A 20,606-nucleotide genomic window follows, 5' to 3' on the forward strand; every position below is an offset into this window, starting at 1 on the left:
TGGTTGAGACAGATGGGTGGGTGGAATGTTAGTCTCCCGTCATTAAGGTGTTGGTTTCTCCTGATAGGCTCGTCGTGCATGCATGTCCTTTGTGTACTATATATACCCTTATAGGCTTCTAGAATTCATGGTTGGCTATGTCTTTCCTCATTCGCTTCTATTCTTCTGTGGGTGGCTATGTTACTTGTTGTGGTCTTTCCGCGGATGCGATTTTTCCCTTCATGTGAAGGACCTTACCTCTGCAATTCGGATTTCGGATAGTTCGGGTCGAATTATTCGTTTTATTATGTGTTATACTGTATTCGATACTATTCCTTGTGTTTTGGCACATTGCAGGTGCCTGATTGGTTGAGACAGCTGGGTGGGTGGAATGTTTGTCTCCCGACATTAAGGTGTTGGCTTCTCCTGAAGGCTCTTCGTGCACGCTTGTCCTTTGTGTACTATATATATCCCCTTATAGGGTTCTAGAATTCGTGGTTGGCTATGTCTTTCCTCATTCGCTTCTATCCTTCTGTGGGTGGCTTTGTTGCTTGTTTTGGTCTTTCCGCAGATGTGGATTTTTCCCTTCTTGTGAAGGACCTTACCTCTACAATTTGGATTTCGGATAGTTCGGGTCAAATTGTTTGTTTTATTATGTGTGATACTGTATCTGATAACCGACCAGGAACACAATTAAGTTCATCAGGGTTGGGTTGTTCGACTATTGGGTTTGTCAGGTAAGCTAGTTCCGGGGTTGGACACATGTTAATTTTAAAAATATTTATTTACATTCAACACTTTTGGTCGGGAAGATTTAAACCATGTCATACTGTTTGAAAAGTTAATTTAATTCAACACAAGAATACAAACCTCATACTATTAGGAGAGTTAATGGTATTCATGAGTTCTTTATAGCAAGTTAAAAGTTGAGTTGGCATAGTTTAGGTTAACTGAGTTAATGGAGTTTCTGGTTATTCGGGGGTTTTGATATTTAAAGGTTAAATTGATACCCAGCCCTAATAACAATCGGTTTTGGTTTTCAACTATCCAGGTAACAAATTTATTTGGATCAAGTTAATTGAGTACATGTAAAATCAAAAGAGGTTAGAAAATGAAAAAAAGAAAACTGAATTGTGTCTGTAACCCAAAAAACCTAATACAAATTCAGAATTCAGTTTTCAATTTGGTTATAACCGAAACCGAATTTAGAATTCGATTTTTGGTTCAACTTGTGTATATGTTATTTTAGGATGCGTTTATTGGGTTAAACCGAACCAATTAATTTATATGTTAACCATTTAACCCAATCTTTTTCAAAGCCAATGTCTAAACCATATACACTTAAAAATAACCCTAGACCAAAGTTCTAACATCCAAATAACTCATCGTCAATACCAAAGACAAAACCCTAGCGTCACGACCAAAGTTCCGCATCGTGGATCACCATCTCTTAATCGCTCGTTGCTGGTGTATCTTTATCCTTAAACTATTTTATGCCAAAACCAGTTCGATTTGATTTTCGTTTAGGGATAAAAAGGAAAAAACAGAAAACCGAACAAAGTCATTAACCGAGCCGATAGGAAACAGAAGAAAAGAAAAGAAAAGAAAAGAGAAGAAAGAGTATTTTGTATATATAGAAGGCAGAGGTGTATAGACATAGTTAACCCTCTCAACTGACTAGTCACTACCCTTATCCTTGTACCTTCCCAAATTCCACCACGATGTCATCTTCAGTCATCGGCGTGTCCTCTGTTTACCTCCAAACCCACCACCCTCTTATCCTTCCCATTCCGACTTCACACTCCGCCACAATATCTCCGCGTCGGCGGTTTCTGCCAGGAATTCAGTTATTAGAGAAGAGGCATTTGGGGATCTTGCTTTCTTTCATAATAATAATAATGATGAGTTGGAATTTGAAGGCTCCATTGATAATGATAATGATAATGATAATGATGAGCTTGCTGTTAGTAAACTGGGTTTGGTGGAAACTCTTGACTAAAGAGGGATTACTAACCTTTTCCCAATTCAAGTAATTTTTATTATAAAATATGTTTTCTGTTTATAATTCAAGTAATGTTGTTCTAAGGGTTTAACCTTATCCATTCTAATTTCTCACACTTTTTGTTCAAAAGGTTTAACCTTTATCCATTTCAAGCAACTCCATTTTTTTTTTGTTACTAGGGTTTAACTTTATCCATTTCAAGTATACTCTTTATTTGTTTCTTACTGTCAATGTAGAGAGCTGTATTGCTTCCTGCACTTGAAGGCCGAGATATTATCGGGCGTGCAAAAACGGCCTTTTCAATTCCTATTATTAAACGAGTCACCGAAGAGGATGAAGAAAACCGAAACAGGTACCTTAGCAACAAAATCTTTACATCTTTCGTTTCATAAACTTTAGTAACTTACTTTGTAAACTATGGGTGTAAATCGTGTCTAGTTGTCAGGTTGAATTGTTGAAACCGAACATAACCTATATAATTATTCGTGTCATTTGTCAAACACATCCACCCTAACCTAGACACATTTAACTCATGTTCAATGAGTAAATATTACATGACTTGTTTAACCCGTTTACCTAAACAACTCAAATGGGTTGATGCATTGTAATCAACTTGTAAATGTGTTAAAAGGTTATAAAAGGGTTTATTGATTGTATTAATAGGTTAATCGGATTGGTTGGTTGACCTTTTAATGAAACGGGTCGACTTTTAACTAAACTTTGATGGGCCAACCTTTTAACTGAACGGGTTGACGGGCTGGTCTTTCAGTCGAATGGGCTGACTTGTTTACTTAAACATGTCATTCTGAACTCGACCCGTTTATTTAAACATGTAAAATATGACAATCCAAAATTTCATATAATACTTTATAAAGCTGATTATTTTGTTTAATGTTTTTTCGGATTTGATGTGAAAGTGTGTTGCTATTTATTGCAACGTGTCTTTTCAATACTATTTTTGATGCTCTAACCTTCTTAATAGTATATAATTCATGCTTATATAAAGGCTTGCGGGACGTCTTCCAAGAGTTTTAGTACTCGCACCGACCCGAGAACTCACAAAGCAAGTAGAAAACGAAATCAAAGAGTCCGCCCCGTATCTACGCACTGTTTGTGTGTACGGTGGCGTCTCTTACACTTTACAGAAAAACCAACTCACACGTGGCGTTGACTTAGTGGTTGGCACTCCGGGAAGACTCATTGACCTGGTCAACAGCAATGTTCTTAAACTAGGAGAGGTTCAGTTCTTGGTTCTTGATGAAGCCGATCAAATGCTTGCTGTTGGCTTTGAGGAAGATGTGGAAACGATCCTTGAAAAACTCCCACCACAAAGGCAAAGTATGCTTTTTTCAGCAACGATGCCTCGTTGGGTTCAAAAGCTTTCAAGGAAGTACTTGAAAACGCCCTTGACAATTGATTTGGTGAGTTTTGAAACTATTATAACATGTTTTTTTGCCTATGAAATCTGTCATTTGATCTTTTTTTATTTGTGTGATGTTTAATGTTTTTCTCCGTTTTTCGGTCTAAAAGGTTGGTGATCAAGATGAAAAGCTGGCTGAAGGTATCAAGCTTTATGCTATACCAACCACCTCAACTACAAAGCGGTCAATGCTTGGTGATCTTGTCATGGTATGAGACCCCCCCCCCCTTCTCCTTCACTTTTAACCGAGTATAAACGAGCTCGAGCCTTAAAATAAGCTTGCATAAATGACTAGCACGGGCTTCACTTATCGAGCCCGAGCTTTGAGCTGGCTCGCATGCCTAGTGAGCCTATTATTTATATAGTTTTTTTTACTATCTTAATATATCTTTATATAATAGTAATTATTATATACAAAATATTATGATACAAATAATTTAGTAATATCTATCATGTTATATATAAAACTATATGATTAAGAAATATATATGTATTATAAACAAACTAGGTAAATTAGTTGGTATATAATAAATGAGCCGAGCCTGAGTCGAGCTCAAGCTTCAGTAAACAGCTCTAAACGAGTCCAGCTTGGTCTCGGCTAGGTTCGTTTATACCCCTAATACAAACTAACGATTTAGAAAAGGTAAAATATTGGTTTAAATCATCAAACCGCCAAAAAGGAGGATTCGTCTAATCCATCTAACCCAGCCGGTGTGGTTTATTGTTTTCTGAAACTGTAGTTACTGGTTTGGCCCAGAATTGTCCAAACCGGCTGGGCCGGACTGTGAAAACCCCAAATTTTTGTTTGATGAAAAATATAATAGTTTTAATATTTTAAATGTTTTTAGGTATATGCAAAAGGTGGGAAGACAATTATTTTCACTCAAACAAAACGGGACTCAGACGAGGTTTCCATGTCATTGACTAGTAGTATAGCTTCAGAGGCGTTACATAGTGACATATCTCAACACCAAAGGGAAAGAACACTTAACGGATTTCGACAAGGAAAATTTACTGTGCTTGTTGCCACCGATGTCGCGTCTCGCGGACTTGATATTCCAAACGTTGACTTAGTACGCCCCCTTCTCAATAATCTTTTAGTACTGACCTCGTTACATATTGTTGATTTTCATTGACTGCTTCTCAGGTTATTCACTATGAACTACCGAACGATCCAGAGACTTTTGTGCATCGGTCTGGAAGAACTGGGCGTGCGGGGAAAGAAGGAAAGGCCATTTTGATGTACACAAATAGTCAAAGGCGAACGGTCAAAACGCTCAAGCAAGACGTGGGGTGCAAATTTGAGTTTATTAGCCCGCCAGGTGTCGAAGATGTATTGGATTCTTCAGCAGAGCAAGTGATTGCTACACTTTCGGGTGTTCATAACGAGTCCATTGACTTCTTCACACCAACCGCACAAAAATTATATGATCAGCAGGGTACACGTGCTCTTGCTGCTGCACTTGCACACATGAGCGGTTTTTCTCAACCTCCGTCATCCCGTTCTCTTATCACGCACGAGCAGGTATATTATAACAATCACTTGTTTCAGAAACGGGTCATTTTATGGGGTCAAAATTTGTCAGGCTGAGTTGATTGACATGAAACACTTTTGCATAATAGGGTTGGACTACGTTGCAAATGACACAGGATTGTGATTCATCAGTAAGAGGGTACATGTCGGCTAGAACAGTGACTGGATTCTTGTCCAGTGTTTATGCTACTGCTGCTGGTGTACTTGGAAAAATACATGTCATAGCAGACAAGAAGGTATACGCGTGACCTAATGGTTAATGCTTCACACTTTCACAAGACTTTGCTTTTAGTAATGTGTATATATATGTTGTGTATCATCAGGTTCAAGGTGCGGTTTTTGATCTTCCTGGAGACATTGCCAAAAATCTGTTATCCAAGGAGATACCACCCCGCACTACCGTTACAAAAATTAACAAGGTAAACTCTGTTCAGCTTTGGATAATGACTGCTTTGTTGGTTTCTGACATTATTGATTGATACTTGTTGGAGTTGCCTTAGCGGTGTTAGCGAGCCAATCCTGAGCTTGCATATGCAGCTCGGTCTCAAACTGGCTTTAAATAATCTCAAACTTCGTATCGAGCATGGAGCATTTAGCGACCCTATCTCGGGTAATTCATGCCCGGCTTGGCTTCGTTCACACTCCTAGGTGGAGACATAAAAAACGGACGTCTAGCAATTTTTGTATTGGCACAAGCGCTTTATTTTTTGTTAATATTTTTTATTTCCAACAAAATTTTATAGTATAAAAACGATGACAAAAAAGCTTGCTTGTTTTCAGTAAAAATCTGAATTTTGAATAAAATAATTTACCATGTTTTATTCTTTAAAAATACATATTCAGTGGAATTTGCCTGTGACAGATTTCCTGCTTAAGAAATTTTTATTATTACTTTTAGATGTTTGACCCGTTAGAATTATAACTGTTAATAAGCAAGCGGTGAAAAGCGTCAACTCTAATATGACTGTACTACTTGCAGTTGCCTGTTTTGGAAGATGATAGCCCAGCAAGTGACTTTTATGGTAGGTTTTCAAACAACGAGAGACGTACTTCACAAGGTGGAAGAAGGGAAGGGTGGGGTGGCAATGGTCGGTTCTCATCGGGTGATGAAGGGAATAATAGCTTCAGGCGAAGCGGTTGGACTGGCGGCCGAGGTGGCAGCAGTAGTTGGTCAGGTGGTGGCTCGAGAACGACGGGAAGTGATTGGTTGATTAGTGATAGAAGACGCGCTCCATCATCATCTGGAAACCGGGACAGGTATTATACATTTAGTAATAATAAATAAATATGTTATATGGTGAGTGGTAATTAATTAATTTGTAAATGTAACAGAAATTTTGTGGGTCCCTGTTTCCACTGTGGGCGGTCTGGGCACAGGGCATCTGAATGTCCCACAAAGCAAGACTATTAGTTGACCGGGCTGGTGAGGTTTGATCCATTAAGGAGCCGTTGGAAAGGAGGATGCAGTCGGGGCCTCAGGGTGTTGACCGGTCAGTGTGGTTTCAGTCTTGGTGAACGTCGTCGACAACAGATAACCAACTGTTTGCTTGCATGATGGAGCGGTCTGATCGGCTATCTTTTGTTGTCTGATTGTGTTATTGTATTGGATCCGCTAGTGCTGGTGTTGGTAAAGATAAATTTTGTAATCTATTTGTGAACTCGGGAATCGGACAAATGTTGATTGTAAAGTCAAATGCAAAGGCAGTTGATCTTGATTTAGAACAATCCCAACTATAACTAATGCATTCATCCTTACAATCTTAATGCTGTTCTGTCTGCCTGGTTTTAGTCAGTTCAGACCAAAAACTGGAACTTGAACTTGGTCAGAGCTCATTGAAAAATGGCTGTCAGGCAGGCTGCATGTTTGTTTCAACAGATAACGAGTTGTGACAAATCATACAAGAAAGAATGCACATCTTACACACAATGACATAAGTAAAGCATGTTAAAGATTTCACAACATCTACATCGACTATCCCGAATCAACTAGTATGATTCATTACCTCCAAAATAATAAACCTTCAACCTGTTATCAGTGTGTATTATTTGAGATCATTCATCTAAACAAGTAACACCACCCCTTTTACTAATCATAAGCAGCTTCTGGCTGTGTAACTGTGGGGAGCACGAGTAAGCTATGACTGAAGCTCCAATCGCAATGGGCACTCCTATGCAGCCCCGTAACCACTTCCCAATGCCTTCGTGCCACCTCTGCACAAGTTCATCAATCAACTATGCATCCTTTCGGTCTTTTTTCATATCCTTTCAGGGGCAATTGTGGTTCGGTTTTCACGATGGGTTTGTGCTTATATAAAATCAAGATAAAAAGAATAAACATAGATTGAAGGTTGTTTTGGGACCCCAATTGGATTGGTATTACGGGTGGATTGAAGGTGAAAGCCATGAGCAGGGGATACTATACTACGTCATTCAATCTCTTCTTCTTGGCTTTCAGTTTCGACAACTCTTCTTCTTCTTCTTCTTCTTCATTTAAAACTCATGTTCAAGGATCTAATAATCAGTCTAATGTCCCATTATCACCTGATTCAACCCAAACTAAATGATGGGCGCAAGAATCAAACACGTGTCATGAAAAACCAATATTCTCACTTGACATAATAATAATAATAATAATAATAATAATAATAATAATAATAATAATAATAAGGGTCCGTCTAGTTGGTGCTTTATTTCTAAAACACAACACACGTAAAAGTGCAAAACAAGTTGGGTGAATTGTTTTACAAGTTTCGGATGCTTTCTTGGTTAGGAACTTCATTCCCATGTCCTACAAATTATTAAGCTGACAAGTGAGGACCACAAGTTATGGTTTTTTTTTTCTTTATATGAGTAAATCTTAGATAGTATAGTAGTTAGGGAAAATATCTTAAAAGTGCTGGTTTGTAGGGTATGTATATGCCATGCTACATTTAATACTTTTAACTCTAGAATGATTTTGTGTAGTAAAATGCATTTCGTTCAGCCCTGTTCCGCCTAACCTTGATGTATGTAGTAGCTAAACGAGTTTCTTCTTCAGAACATATCGCATGGTGAATTTGATGTCGAAAATTTGAATTTCAGTTTTTTTTTTTAATTTGGTAACACAACTTAAATCTAGACTTACGTTTAAACTTTTATATTAGCATATACTCTCCACCTCTTAATTTGCATTATTTAAATTCCTTTTATTTTAATTATCAAATCCAGTCACAATAAACTATGTTTATGTTAATAACACAAATATCACCCCAGGAAAGATTTCATTTGAAAACCAACATTATATCAAACTCTACATACATTTAAATGTTTACATGCCAAAACAAACATACTAACTATACATGTATAATAATAACACATTCCATTTTCATAAGTAAATCACCAGGTACCCCCACATCCACATGCCAGCTTGCTTTCTCCTAGCAAAATCTTGGTCACTGTAAGTCAAAACAACACTCACTAGAGCCGAATCAGTGTTCTCAAGGCTTCCAAGGAGCCGGTGGTGGCGGCGGATTCGGATACATTGGTGGCACTGCTGAAAACATAGTTTTTTGATCTATCTTTGTTGTTCGGTCACCCGAAAGGGCCACTAGAGCTGCAACTAAACCAGCATTTCCAGCAAGAGTCGGTTCTGTGTAATTGTAGTTTGTACGCGCATCGTGGAAACCATCGTGCCTGTCGGGCCCAGCAACCATAGCACCGACTATAGTATTCGGGTTTGGGCTTTTAGCATCTCTCCACTTAAACCCGCCTGTGCAGCTGTACTTGATCCTGTTATTGGGGATAGATGCACCTCTGTGATGGACTTGCTTCGGATAATGGTTGCCAAAACCGACAACATAGCTCATCTTTTTCGGGTTATTTCCAAGGATATAGTCGATCTACCATACCAACAAAACATCGCGTTAGTACATAGTACTAAAAATGTACAAACGAATGTTTTTTATCAACCCGACCCAATCTAACCATGGTACTAAAAGTTACCCATTTTGCCATCGCTAGCTGTAACGTGTACCTGAGTCTTTGCAAACTTGCGTAGTTCGTTGCTTGAGTAGAAATTGGGCCCACAATACCATCCAGGCGTATCTGCAGCATCGAGGTAGTCACTGTAGAGGGTAGCTAAGAAAGCTGCATTTACAACATACTGAAGTGGCTGCGGTCTCCCATGATTTAACTGGATCAATCCACCTGCACCGAACGATAATCACCATCAGTATGATGTTTTGAAAAGTGAATTTAGTCACTGCATTACCTTTTGTTCTGTTGAAACTTGAAAAGTATGGCAAGTATGAGCACATGACAATGCTTGTCTGGTTATGATATGTTTGCAATGTTTCCTCATACGGATAACCCGGGCTCAGAAACAATCTCAACCGCGTTAGTAGGACCTAAAAACATAACAAAATAGATCATCAATAAGCAATGGATAATCAATAGAAGATTTAGTTCAAAGGTTTAAATTTTCTACAAGAAAGAGCCTGAGCTTTAATACCACAAGTCCACAACTATAACACCCCAACTAGGGGTGCGGATTTCTTACACGACAAAAACCTAATATGAATTCACGGGTTTGGGTATACTATAAATTAGGTCCACGTGTTACCCACAAACCGGTTAGCTAAACTAATTGTGTTCATGTCAACGGGTTCACATGTTGACTTGTCTAACACACTAAATTTTTATTTTTAGTTTTTATAACTGTGTTTTATTTCATAAATTATATTGGTTGGTATTTTATGCCAAAATCTAAAACTTAAAAAGAAAAATAGATATAAGATGTTATTACCAAAATGCAAATGTTTAAAAAAAATTGAATTTTTTGTTAAATGTAAATATAAAATGATAATATGCAAAAAAATAAAAAATAAAAAATTCGGTTTAAACAAGTTCATGTTTGTGCCATCGTCGGGTCCACATGTCCAACACGATTTTCAGGCCCATGCCGTGTTTGGGTTCGTGCCGAGTTTTGCACCCCTGACCTGCTATTAGACATAATCAGAATCAAATGAGTTTTAATCAACTTACTTGAGCTCCAGTAAGCTTATTATCCCAGCTAAGAACACCATAGTCGGGCCCACCCCAAAACGCGCCAGCATGCTTAGCAAGTTTCGGGTGGCTAGAAATGTATAGATACGATTGATTCCCGGTTGCATAATACATCCAAGTACCACCCCATACAAACTCATCCCAATACATACTCGAATTATAAAACGTTGCAGCATCGGCTCCACCACCACTATACATCCCGCGTTGATCTCTACCAAACTGCCACAGGGTTGCAGCACCTTTAACAAGCTTCTTTGAGTATGACTTATTGTCTTTGAAAACAATAGATGCAGAAGCTAAAGCGGCTGCCATCTCAGCAGCCAGGTCCGAGCAGCTAGAGCATTCGGTAACAGGCCGAGGGTAATCAATGTCTTCGGGTCTCATCCAACAACTATGATCATTGGGATCACTGGTTCCTCCTGATGTATCACCTTTCCCAACCTACAACATTATATTGTTTAGATTTGATTATCTGAACATTAAAGTCATTAAAAACATACTAACCTGAGAAATGATTTGGTTGATTGTATCAGCCGAAGAATTGAAGGTTTTGAGGAAATAATCGGTTCCCCATTTGATAATCTCTTTAACATGATCGAGCTCACCAGCAGCTTCATATTTTGCTTTGTATTCGATCACACTCCAACTTAGCATGGTCATGGCAAAGGCTTTCGGGAAATGGAACTTGATCGTGTCCCCAGCGTCATAATACCCGCCCACAAGATCTTTCAAGACCGCCCCAGACTTATCATCCTTGCCATCATTTAAGCATGAGTTACCCCTCCATGAAACATTGTTATGTTTTGGGAGTTTTCCTGATGCATGTATCAAACATAGATAATAAGTTAAAAAAAGATCATACAAGAAGAGTTTTATTTTCCTTGTTATCAGATTGAGAGTCATTCAATGCAAATTCATCGTGTGGTGAGTTATATCAATTCGTTCTTGAATTAGATCTTTTAGAGTCTTTAACATTTGATGAGTATTTGTTAATAGACCGAGGTACGGAAATTAAGAACAAAACTTACATTTTTGTGCATTGAAGAACATAAGAGCTTTCTGAAGGGCAATAGTGTAATTATCCGGAGGAGGGTGGTGTTTGTGATGCCTAGGAACAGTGTTGACAATCAATGCAACAAACCCAGCAATAAATCCTGCTGCTACTACAAATTCAACCGTCCAAACAAAGATCTTACGGCTGATAATAACACAGCCCAGATCAACATACTTGTTCTTTTTCTCTTCTTTGGGACCCAACAGCCAGCTCTGTTGGGTCTCATCTAAAGACCGCGACACCGCGGCCTTATCAAAGTCGTTCAAGTGCCTGCTCAGCTGAGGAGGGAGGACGCATACTCCCAGAGGAGGGAGGACGCATACTCCCAGAGGATGATTGACCGGATGGAAACACGGATCCGGGGTTTGATGGCAGTGTTAGTGGGGATGGTGGCAGTGTTGGTTTGGTTGGTATACCACCGTGTTTAGATCATGTTAGGGTGGTAGTAGTCAGGGTCCGCTTTTTGATACTCTGTGTTAGCAGTTAGTGACGATGCTAACATAGAGTGAATCTTGGGTAGTTATAGTACAGTCACTAGCCCATAGGGGGTCTTTTTTTTTTGGGGATACCATTGTAGATATTCTTGATGTATCATTCAAGCACTGACCCATAGCGGGTTATGTCGAAATGATGCCGATGTAGGACTGATGTATGAAAACTTAATCTATAGGCTGACGTTAATGTAATGTGTACTGATGATTATGTAAAATGTACTAATGTTTATTAAGGAATGGAATATGTGTTGTGTATCGAGATTGGAATTTGTATTAATTATATGTATTTTTCTTAATGTTGTGTAGAATGGCACCTAAACGGTCAGCTCAAATGTCAGAAGTGGATGTGAGTCGTCTGATTGCTCGACAGTTAGAGGCGGCGATACCGGATATAGTATCGCGCATCGCCGCCAGTATTAACAATACGACCAATCCAGACCCTGCGAGCAATCAAACGACCACCAATAATGCTGGGGAACAAAATGTTAATCCTCCACCGAATGCTAACCCGATTCCGAGTAATGACGCGCCGCCTAGGGTGGTCGTTACAGACAGTAATGGCCCTATACCCAATGTAGAAACGTACCGCACTGAACCGACTCCTGCAACAAGGGGATGTTCAATTAAAGATTTTATGTTGTGCAAACCCCTAGAATTTAGCGGGTCTGAGGGACCCAATGGGTTGGTTAAGTGGATTGAGAAAATAGAGTCGGTTGTGAACATCAGTAACTGCCCTGAGGAGTACATTGTTAAGTATGATACCTGCACGTTCACGGACCATGCCTTGACATGGTGGAACACAATAGTGCAAACTCGCGGTCAGGCAGCGACAAACCGCATGACTTGGGCAGAACTCAAAGCCCTTGTACTGGAACATTTCTGCCCGAAAAACGAACTGCAGAAGTTAGAAAACGAGTTGTGGAACTTGGAGATGCAGGGGGCAGACCAGTTGGGTTATACGAACCGATTTAATGAATTGTCGCGATTGGTGCCGTGGTTGGTCACCCCTGAGTCAAAGAGGGTGGAGCGTTATATATGGGGACTAACTCCAGTAGTAAGGAGTATAGTCAACGCTTGGGGACACCAGACGTTTGAGGGTGCGGTGACGCAAGCTGGTATTGTCACATAAGATTTCGTGAGGAGTGGGTCACTGAAGGTGGCAGGAGAGTCTGCCGGAGGAAAGCGAGGTACGTATGATAATAGGACCCCGGGGAAGCAGCAAGACAAACGTGCTAGGCCCGCTGCCCAGAACTACGCCATGACTAGTTCAGGCGGAAGGCAAGAACCGCAGAAGGGAACGTTTCCTAAGTGTGGGAAATGCGGTTAACACCATGGTGGCGTGTGCAAAGAGGTGGTGTGCCACCGGTGTGGCAGGGAGGGACACTACGCACCGAGATGTAGGGCAAACCTGAACAACCTGAACCGACAACCGCAACCTATCCGTGCGCAGCCATTTAGGACCCAACCAGCCCGACAACAAAACCCACAAGGAAACCAAATGATGACCACTAGCCGTGCTTGCTTTGAATGCGGCAGCACAGATCACTTCAAGAGATACTGTCCGAGACTGAACCAGGGAGGAATTGGGAGGCAAACCACGGGTCAGGCATCGTCGTCCAATCCGGCGAGAGGCCGAGCATTCGTGATGGGGGCGAACGAGGCACGCCAGGACCCCAGCGTAGTGACAGGTACATTCCTCGTCTCTGATCATTACGCTTCTGTATTATTTGATACAGGCGCTGATAGAAGTTTTGTTTCTGTTAAATTCCTATCGATAGCAAACCTTCCGATTAGTGAAACCATAGAACCTTACACCGTAAAAGTCGCTAACGGTAAAACCATGATAGTTAATCAGATAGTTCGGAATTGCCTTTTTTTTCTGAACGATCAATCCTTCCTGATTGACTTATTACCGGTAGAATTAGGTAGTTTTGACGTGATAGTGGGAATGGATTGGTTAGCACGTAACAAAGTGGAAATAAACTGTGAAAAGAAAATCGTCAAGATCCGGGTGTCGGATGACGAAGAGGTGTTAGTGCAAGGAGAGAAGTCAGGCACAATGATACCATTTATATCCCACCTTAAGGTGTTAAAATATATACGCCAGGGATGCGTGGCGTATCTAGCGAGCTTGACGGCCACAGATTCTGAGGAGAAGCGGTTGGAGGATATCCCGGTAGTACGCGAGTTTCCACAAGTTTTCTCAGAAGAACTTCCTGGATTACCGCCAACCCGACAGGTCGAATTCAGAATCGATTTATTACCTCAAGCTGGCCCTGTTGCTAAAGCGCCCTACCGACTTGCACCATCCGAGATGCAAGAATTATCCAATCAGTTGCAAGAATTGTTGGATAAAGGATTTATACGTCCTAGTTATTCCCCGTTGGGTGCACCTGTATTATTCTTGAAAAAGAAGGACAGGAGCCTTAGAATGTGCATTGATTACAGGGAGTTGAACAAGTTAACCATTAAAAATAGGTACCCTCTTCCTCGAATTGATGACCTGTTTGACCAGCTGCAAGGTGCGAGCTATTTCTCAAAAATCGATCTTAGATCGGGATACCATCAGGTTAGAATTCAGGAAGAGGATATCCCAAAAACCGCATTCCGGACTCGCTACGGCCATTACGAGTTCTTAGTTATGCCTTTTGGGCTAACAAATGCGCCGGCAGTGTTCATGGACCTCATGAATCGAGTCTGTAAACCCTATCTCGACAAATTCGTCATCGTGTTTATTGACGATATTCTGATTTACTCGAAAAGTAAAGAAGAGCACGAGCAACACTTAAGAATAATATTAGAGCTTCTGGATCAGGAGAAGTTGTATGCAAAATTCTCCAAGTGTAACTTCTGGTTACAGGAAGTGCAGTTCCTCGGTCACGTTGTAAACCATCAAGGAATACACGTTGATCCGAGTAAAATTGAAGCAATTAAGAATTGGCAAGCGCCTAAAACGCCAAAGGAAATCCGCCAATTCTTAGGCTTAGCCGGATATTATCGTCGATTTATAGAAAACTTTTCCAGCATAGCACAACCTTTAACTCTCCTGACTCAAAAGGATCGAAAGTATGAATGGGGAGAAGAGCAGGAAATGGCGTTTCAAACGTAAAAGCAAAAATTGTGCCAAGCGCCGATTTTAAGTCTCCCCGATGGAGACGATGGTTTTGTTGCATATTGTGACGCATCGCGTAGAGGGTTAGGATGCGTGTTGATGCAGAATAATAAGGTTATAGCCTATGCTTCCCGACAGTTAAAAGTACATGAGAAAAATTACACTACTCATGACTTAGAACTGGGAGCGGTTATCTTCGCACTTAAAATCTGGAGACATTATCTCTACGGTACGAAGTGCACCATCTTCACCGATCATAAAAGTTTGCAGCACATATTCGACCAGAAAGAACTGAATATGAGGCAACGAAGATGGGTCGAGTTGTTGAGCGATTATGACTGTGACATCCGTTATCACCCCGGCAAGGCTAACGTTGTAGCCGATGCCTTGAGTAGGAAAGATCGGGTTAAGCCATTGCGAGTGCGAGCGCTGGGGATGATAGTCCAGTCGAACCTTTCGGACCTGGTTCGAGTCGCTCAACGTGAGGCGTTGAAAGAGGAACAATTGGAAAAGGAGGGACTTTACGGCAATGAGAAGAATTTCGAACAGCGCGTGGACGAAATTCTCTATTTCAAAAGTCGGATTTGGATCCCGACCCTCCATGATCTTCGTGAATTAATCATGGACGAAGCACATAGATCAAAATATTCCATACATCCGGGATCAGATAAGATGTACAAGGATGTGAAGGAGTTCTACTGGGGGCCGGGTATGAAAAAGGATATCGCAACGTATGTCGGTAAATGTACGACTTGTGCGAGAGTTAAGGCAGAGCACCAGAAACCCTCGGGAATGTTACAACAACCGGAAATTCCCGAATGGAAGTGGGAGAAAATCACGATGGATTTTGTGACACATCTTCCTAAAACGTCCCGAGGACATGATGCAATTTGGGTAATCGTGGATTGATTAACCAAATCGGCACATTTTATCCCGATTAGAAATAATTATAACACAGAGAGACTTGCGCAGATTTATATAAATGAAATTGTGTCTCGTCATGGGATACCCATCTCAATCATCTCCGATCGGGATAGCCATTTCACCTCCAAGCTTTGGCAAGCTGTGCAAGAAGCGCTGGGAACGCGTATTGATCTAAGCACAGCTTACCACCCTCAGACCGATGGTCAGTCTGAGAGGACCATCCAAACCCTGGAGGATTTGCTTCGTGCATGCGTACTGGATTTTAAAGGAAATTGGGTCAACATCTCCCACTCGTTGAATTTTCCTATAATAACAGTTACCATAGCAGTATAAAGGCAGCGCCTTACGAAGCATTGTATGGTTGGAAGTGCCGATCACCACTCTGCTGGACTGAAGTGGGCAACACTCAGGTTATTAGATCAGACCTAGTCCAGGAAACGACCAGCAAAATCCTTGAAATTAGGAACAATCTGAAGGTCGCGCGGGATCGGCGGAAGAGTTATGCCGATACCCGTAGAAAACCACTGTCGTTTGAGAAAGATGATAAAGTATATTTGAAAGTATCACCTTGGAAGGGTGTAGTCAGATTTGGAAAGGCGGGGAAGTTAGCCCCGAGATATATTGGACCCTTCAATATTACTGCAAAAATCGGTCCCGTAGCGTACCGATTAGAGCTACCCGATGAACTGAGTGCAGTTCACAACGTGTTTCACGTATCGAACTTGAAAAGATGTCTGGCGGATGAGACATCGGTGTTACTTTTAGAGGGTGTCCAAATAAATGATAAACTCAATTTCGTAGAGGAACCCGTAGAAATAGTAGACGGAAAAATCAAGCAACTTAGACACAACAAGATTTCGTTGGTCAAAGTTAGATGGAATTCGCAACGAGGCCCAGAATATACTTGGCGGCGAAATGACGAATTCCGGAAGAAATACCCCCATCTATTTCCGCAAAAAGAAGTAGTTGTCGAGCAAAAATTTCGAGGACGAAATTTCTTTTACGGGGGGAGAATGTAACGATTCCGGCAAAATCAGGTATACCCTAACCGGTATATACTATTTATGTGTTATTTAATAATGAATATGTGAATTATGATGCGTTTATACAAGTATGTATGATTCATAGTACGAATTATACTCGATTATACACTTAATCGTATTGGAAATACGATTAACCGATTAACGGTTATTGAAGCCCGAACGATCGGGGATTGCATTATAGACGAAATATATAATATTTAGTGATGTTTACGAAGTATTAAAGCTTCGGGATAAGTGAATTAAAGCACAGAAAAGGATTTCGATTTAATGATACGTCGGTACGTTAAACGAAACCTTTAATACCAAACCAAGCAAGAGACGATCGATCAAGCCGAAAAAGATGCACAATTATTAATACTATGATGTTTTAAGTTAATAAATGTCATGGTTTAAGTTTTTAAATTGGTTTTATATAAATTTCATTTTTAAGCCGAAAAACGACCGTTTTAGCCTCGTTTTAATACCAAACGTTTAACCGAAAAACGAACTGAACCAGATTATTCAAAACATTATCCGGATTTCGAGAATCCAAATATGTGGTTGAAAATGGAGAGGTGGGTCCCACCCCACCCTCCTTGACTTCCGATCGGACTTAATGTCCACACCCCCTTTATTATTTTCTTTTTTCACAAACACAATCCAACAAACCTTCAACTCTCTCAAGTCCAAGAACTAAAAACCGACAATTCTAGCAAGAATAACGAGGTAATGATCGAGATATTCACGTGTTTATGTTCGTTTCTTGAGTTTTCTTGCAAGGAAATGAGGTTTCCAAGTGAAAAAGGGTGAAAACCCGAAATGGAACCGATTCTTGCATGATCAAGTGATGTATACGGGTTATACAAGGGATCTTGGTCCAAGAAAGGAGTTAAACGAACCAAAAACGAATTTTTACGGTTAAATCGTTGTTTTTATATCATAACCGAAACCATGAAAGAAATGGCTTGATTGTGGGTGTAACTTGCTTGGTGTGGTGTTATTGTGCTTGTAGGTGTTGTATCTAGTTGCTAGCAAGGGCTAGAAAGCGAGATTCTTGCGGTTTGAAGCTAGAAACTCAAGGTAGTTCGGTTTTGTGTGATGTTTGTATTTTTGGACAGACTGCGATACATTTAGAGTTAGGTCATGAAATTTTACAGAGGTATTAGATATATGAAAATATGAGTTCTGTGAATTTTTGGTAATTTTTGGATAAAGGATGAATATTTGGTGAATTTAATGCTCGGTTTTGGCCAAAAATGGTGAAAAATGGTTAAATATCATGAAAAATTCTGGAAAATTTCAGATAAGCTTTTTATAACATGTATAAGCCACACAAAAAAATTGAGGTCAGTTGGAGAAGTCTAAGTAGGCTTTTCGGTTAAACGAGTTCTAGGGTTTTCTAGCTCGGTTTTAGTGAAAATGGCATTTAAAAAGGGATTGTGGTTCTGGAAAAATTACAGGGGACTATGGAGATGGCAGGGGTCATCCAGGAAAAATTTGGGATTTTCTAAGATCATTTGGTATTTACGACATATTTAGTGTTTAAATGGTGTTTAAAAATTGATAAATAAATTTTAATTATAAAATTAATTATGGAAATATTTTTATAAAATTCCCCACTGTCAAAAAGTGATTTGTGCAAAATTTTAAGATCCGAGACTAAACGGATAATTATTTGTGCTAAAACAAACTTTTAAAGCTTAAAACGCGTAAACCGGTAAAGTTCGCATAAGCGAGCTGACTGGTGTATAAAAACCCTAAAAATGAACTATTTTCATATAATTGAGTTAAACAAGTAAAAATGAATCATCCGAAAGTAATTTGGATGATTTGAGTAATTTTTAACAGTTTCCGGTACGCTAAAAACGGAAACGGGTCCCGCGGCCAATCGGGGCGTCTAAACCGAGCCCTAATTTCACAACTTTAGTTAAATAATCAATTAACAACTATTTTCGGGTCGTGTGTGACCAAACTCATTTTTGAAACATAAAAATGGATAACCTTGCTAGGCACGCAAAACGGGAAAAACGACTAATAGTAAATCTGACTAGTGAACTCTAAACGATATCACAATCTGAGTCCGGTGAAGTGTTACTGGGTTAACATTGCCCCCAGAACGGGTACAGTACTGGGTTAACTGTGTCCCCAGATGTACCGGTTAACACGGTTAAAGATTATGTTAATAGTGATTGTATAGTAACGAACTAGGGATCGTATTACAGATTTGGACTAGTAGCTGGAGTATTGTATTACTAATTTGCCTACGATAAGGTGAGTTTCACGAGCCCCTTTTTCTGAATTGTTTTTAAATATTTTCCCGGGGCGGAAAGCATGTTATTATTTAAATGTTTAATTACATACTGAACGCATGCAATTGCGTGTATTTATAAATATTTGATTGTACGGGAATCGTATGGAATGGGTACATTACTGGGTTAACTGTGTCCCCAGATGTCTTTGGAAGTGTTACTGGGTTAAATGTGTCCCCAGATGTCTTTGGAAGTGTTACTGGGTTAACTGTGTCTCCAGAGGTCTTTGGTAGTGATTCTGGGTTAACGTTGCCCCCAGAATGAGTACAGTACTGGGTTAACTGTGTCCCCAGATAAGATTATAATATGATATGGATTTATCATGGTTTATTCAAATTGTGAAACTCACAAACTATTCGTAGTTGACCCGTTTTCTTTACATGCTTTCTAGGTACTCCCAAGCTGGAATAAGTGCTACATGCTTGATGATGTGTGCTTTTGTGGAAGCTTAGTGATCATGTTGTATTAATATGTTAATGTATTATTGGTAAAACTTACGTGCTGTCGCCTAGATGATAACTAAACATGGAACAATGTAATATGATGTGAATTAATGTAGTGGTGTTCTCTTTATAAGCAATGCTGTTGATATCAGACGTGTCTATTGCATCCCGTTTACGTTTCCGCTGCGGTTACGGGGTGTTACATGTAACACAAAGTGTACACCTTTTAGTATCAAATTATCCTCTTATTTTGGTAAAACTCCATGAAAATTCGTTGTATTCGGTACTTATTTGACAAATTTATGAATTTGCATGTCCGGGCGCCCGCCCGACGAAGAAACGATGAAAAGATGGCGTTTTTCGGACAAAAATTAAGAACCTGCCAAAAGTGCATGACCATGCTAAGAAAGTGCATGACCATGCTGAGCCGGTGCATGACCATGCTAAGGAAGTGTATGACCATGCTGACCAAACTGCACCATCATGCGCTTTTAGTGCACCACCATGCACCTTTATTGGAATACGTGCACATCTGATATCGTGCGAAAGTGCATGACCATGCTATGAAAGTGCATGACCATGCACCTTTATTGGAACCCGAGCACATCTGATACCGTGCCAAAGTGCATGACCATGCACCTTTATTGGAACCCGTGTACATCTACTATCGTGCCAAAAGTGAAACTGCACCATCATGCACTTTTTGTGCACCACCGTGCACTTCCGAGGGCACGAGCCCGTGCACTATCCGATGCCGAGAACAAGACACATTAACTTTGAAAGTGCACTAGCTGGTGCCGGAAATGCACGACCATGCATTGTTTGTGCTTGACCATGCACCTTTATGGAACCTGCAACTCTGAGCATCCGAAAGTGAAAGTTTGACTTACCCAAAATAGTGCACGACCATGCACTTTTTGTGCATGACCGTGCACTTTGTCCAGAAGCTTATAAACACTTATTTTCACTTCATTTTGATGGGTGGAGTCTTGGGGATTCTGTGACATTCGTCAATTTCAGGTTAACTTCGTTAACTCAACTCCGTCAATTCAAACTTTAGATCACTGAACCTATAACGCACACCTCATCACATTTAAACTAGGGTTTAAATGACGCTTGACACTTACTACATGTGTAGTCTTTCGGGAATTTGCACCGAAACGCAAACGAGTTGACGCAAACAATTGGTGAATAAACGAAAAACGTCAAAACAATAATTATGTGATAATTATGTGTTAGACTTATGTGTTATGTGATAACATTGTATAAA

General features: G+C 40.1%; 1 protein-coding gene and 1 pseudogene across 2 annotated transcripts; one reads left to right on the forward strand and one right to left on the reverse strand.

Annotated features, from left to right (window-relative positions):
- The first annotated feature begins 633 nt into the window (after positions 1-633).
- On the forward strand, positions 634-6,427 carry LOC143590600 (DEAD-box ATP-dependent RNA helicase 3, chloroplastic-like; annotated as a pseudogene). Its single transcript, XR_013145498.1, has 11 exons — positions 634-716; positions 1,714-2,008; positions 2,218-2,333; positions 2,988-3,402; positions 3,512-3,610; positions 4,250-4,474; positions 4,549-4,926; positions 5,025-5,171; positions 5,259-5,354; positions 5,915-6,192; positions 6,268-6,427. The product of XR_013145498.1 is annotated as a DEAD-box ATP-dependent RNA helicase 3, chloroplastic-like (transcript).
- Positions 6,428-8,404: 1,977 nt separating this feature from the next.
- Positions 8,405-16,506, reverse strand: LOC143590597 (endoglucanase 25-like). The gene is made up of 7 exons (XM_077071031.1): positions 16,501-16,506; positions 11,009-11,310; positions 10,483-10,798; positions 9,958-10,419; positions 9,185-9,320; positions 8,948-9,120; positions 8,405-8,813 (listed from the first exon to the last, which is right to left on the reverse strand). The coding sequence occupies exons 1-7, from the start codon at positions 16,504-16,506 to the stop codon at positions 8,412-8,414; spliced, it is 1,797 nt and encodes a 598-aa protein (XP_076927146.1). The 3' UTR covers positions 8,405-8,411.
- Positions 16,507-20,606: the final 4,100 nt, after the last annotated feature.

This window comes from Bidens hawaiensis, unplaced genomic scaffold (genome assembly GCF_021521415.1).
Source record: "Bidens hawaiensis isolate Kalapana, Puna unplaced genomic scaffold, B.hawaiensis_p1.1 tig00038681_1, whole genome shotgun sequence".
Lineage (NCBI taxonomy): Eukaryota > Viridiplantae > Streptophyta > Magnoliopsida > Asterales > Asteraceae > Bidens > Bidens hawaiensis.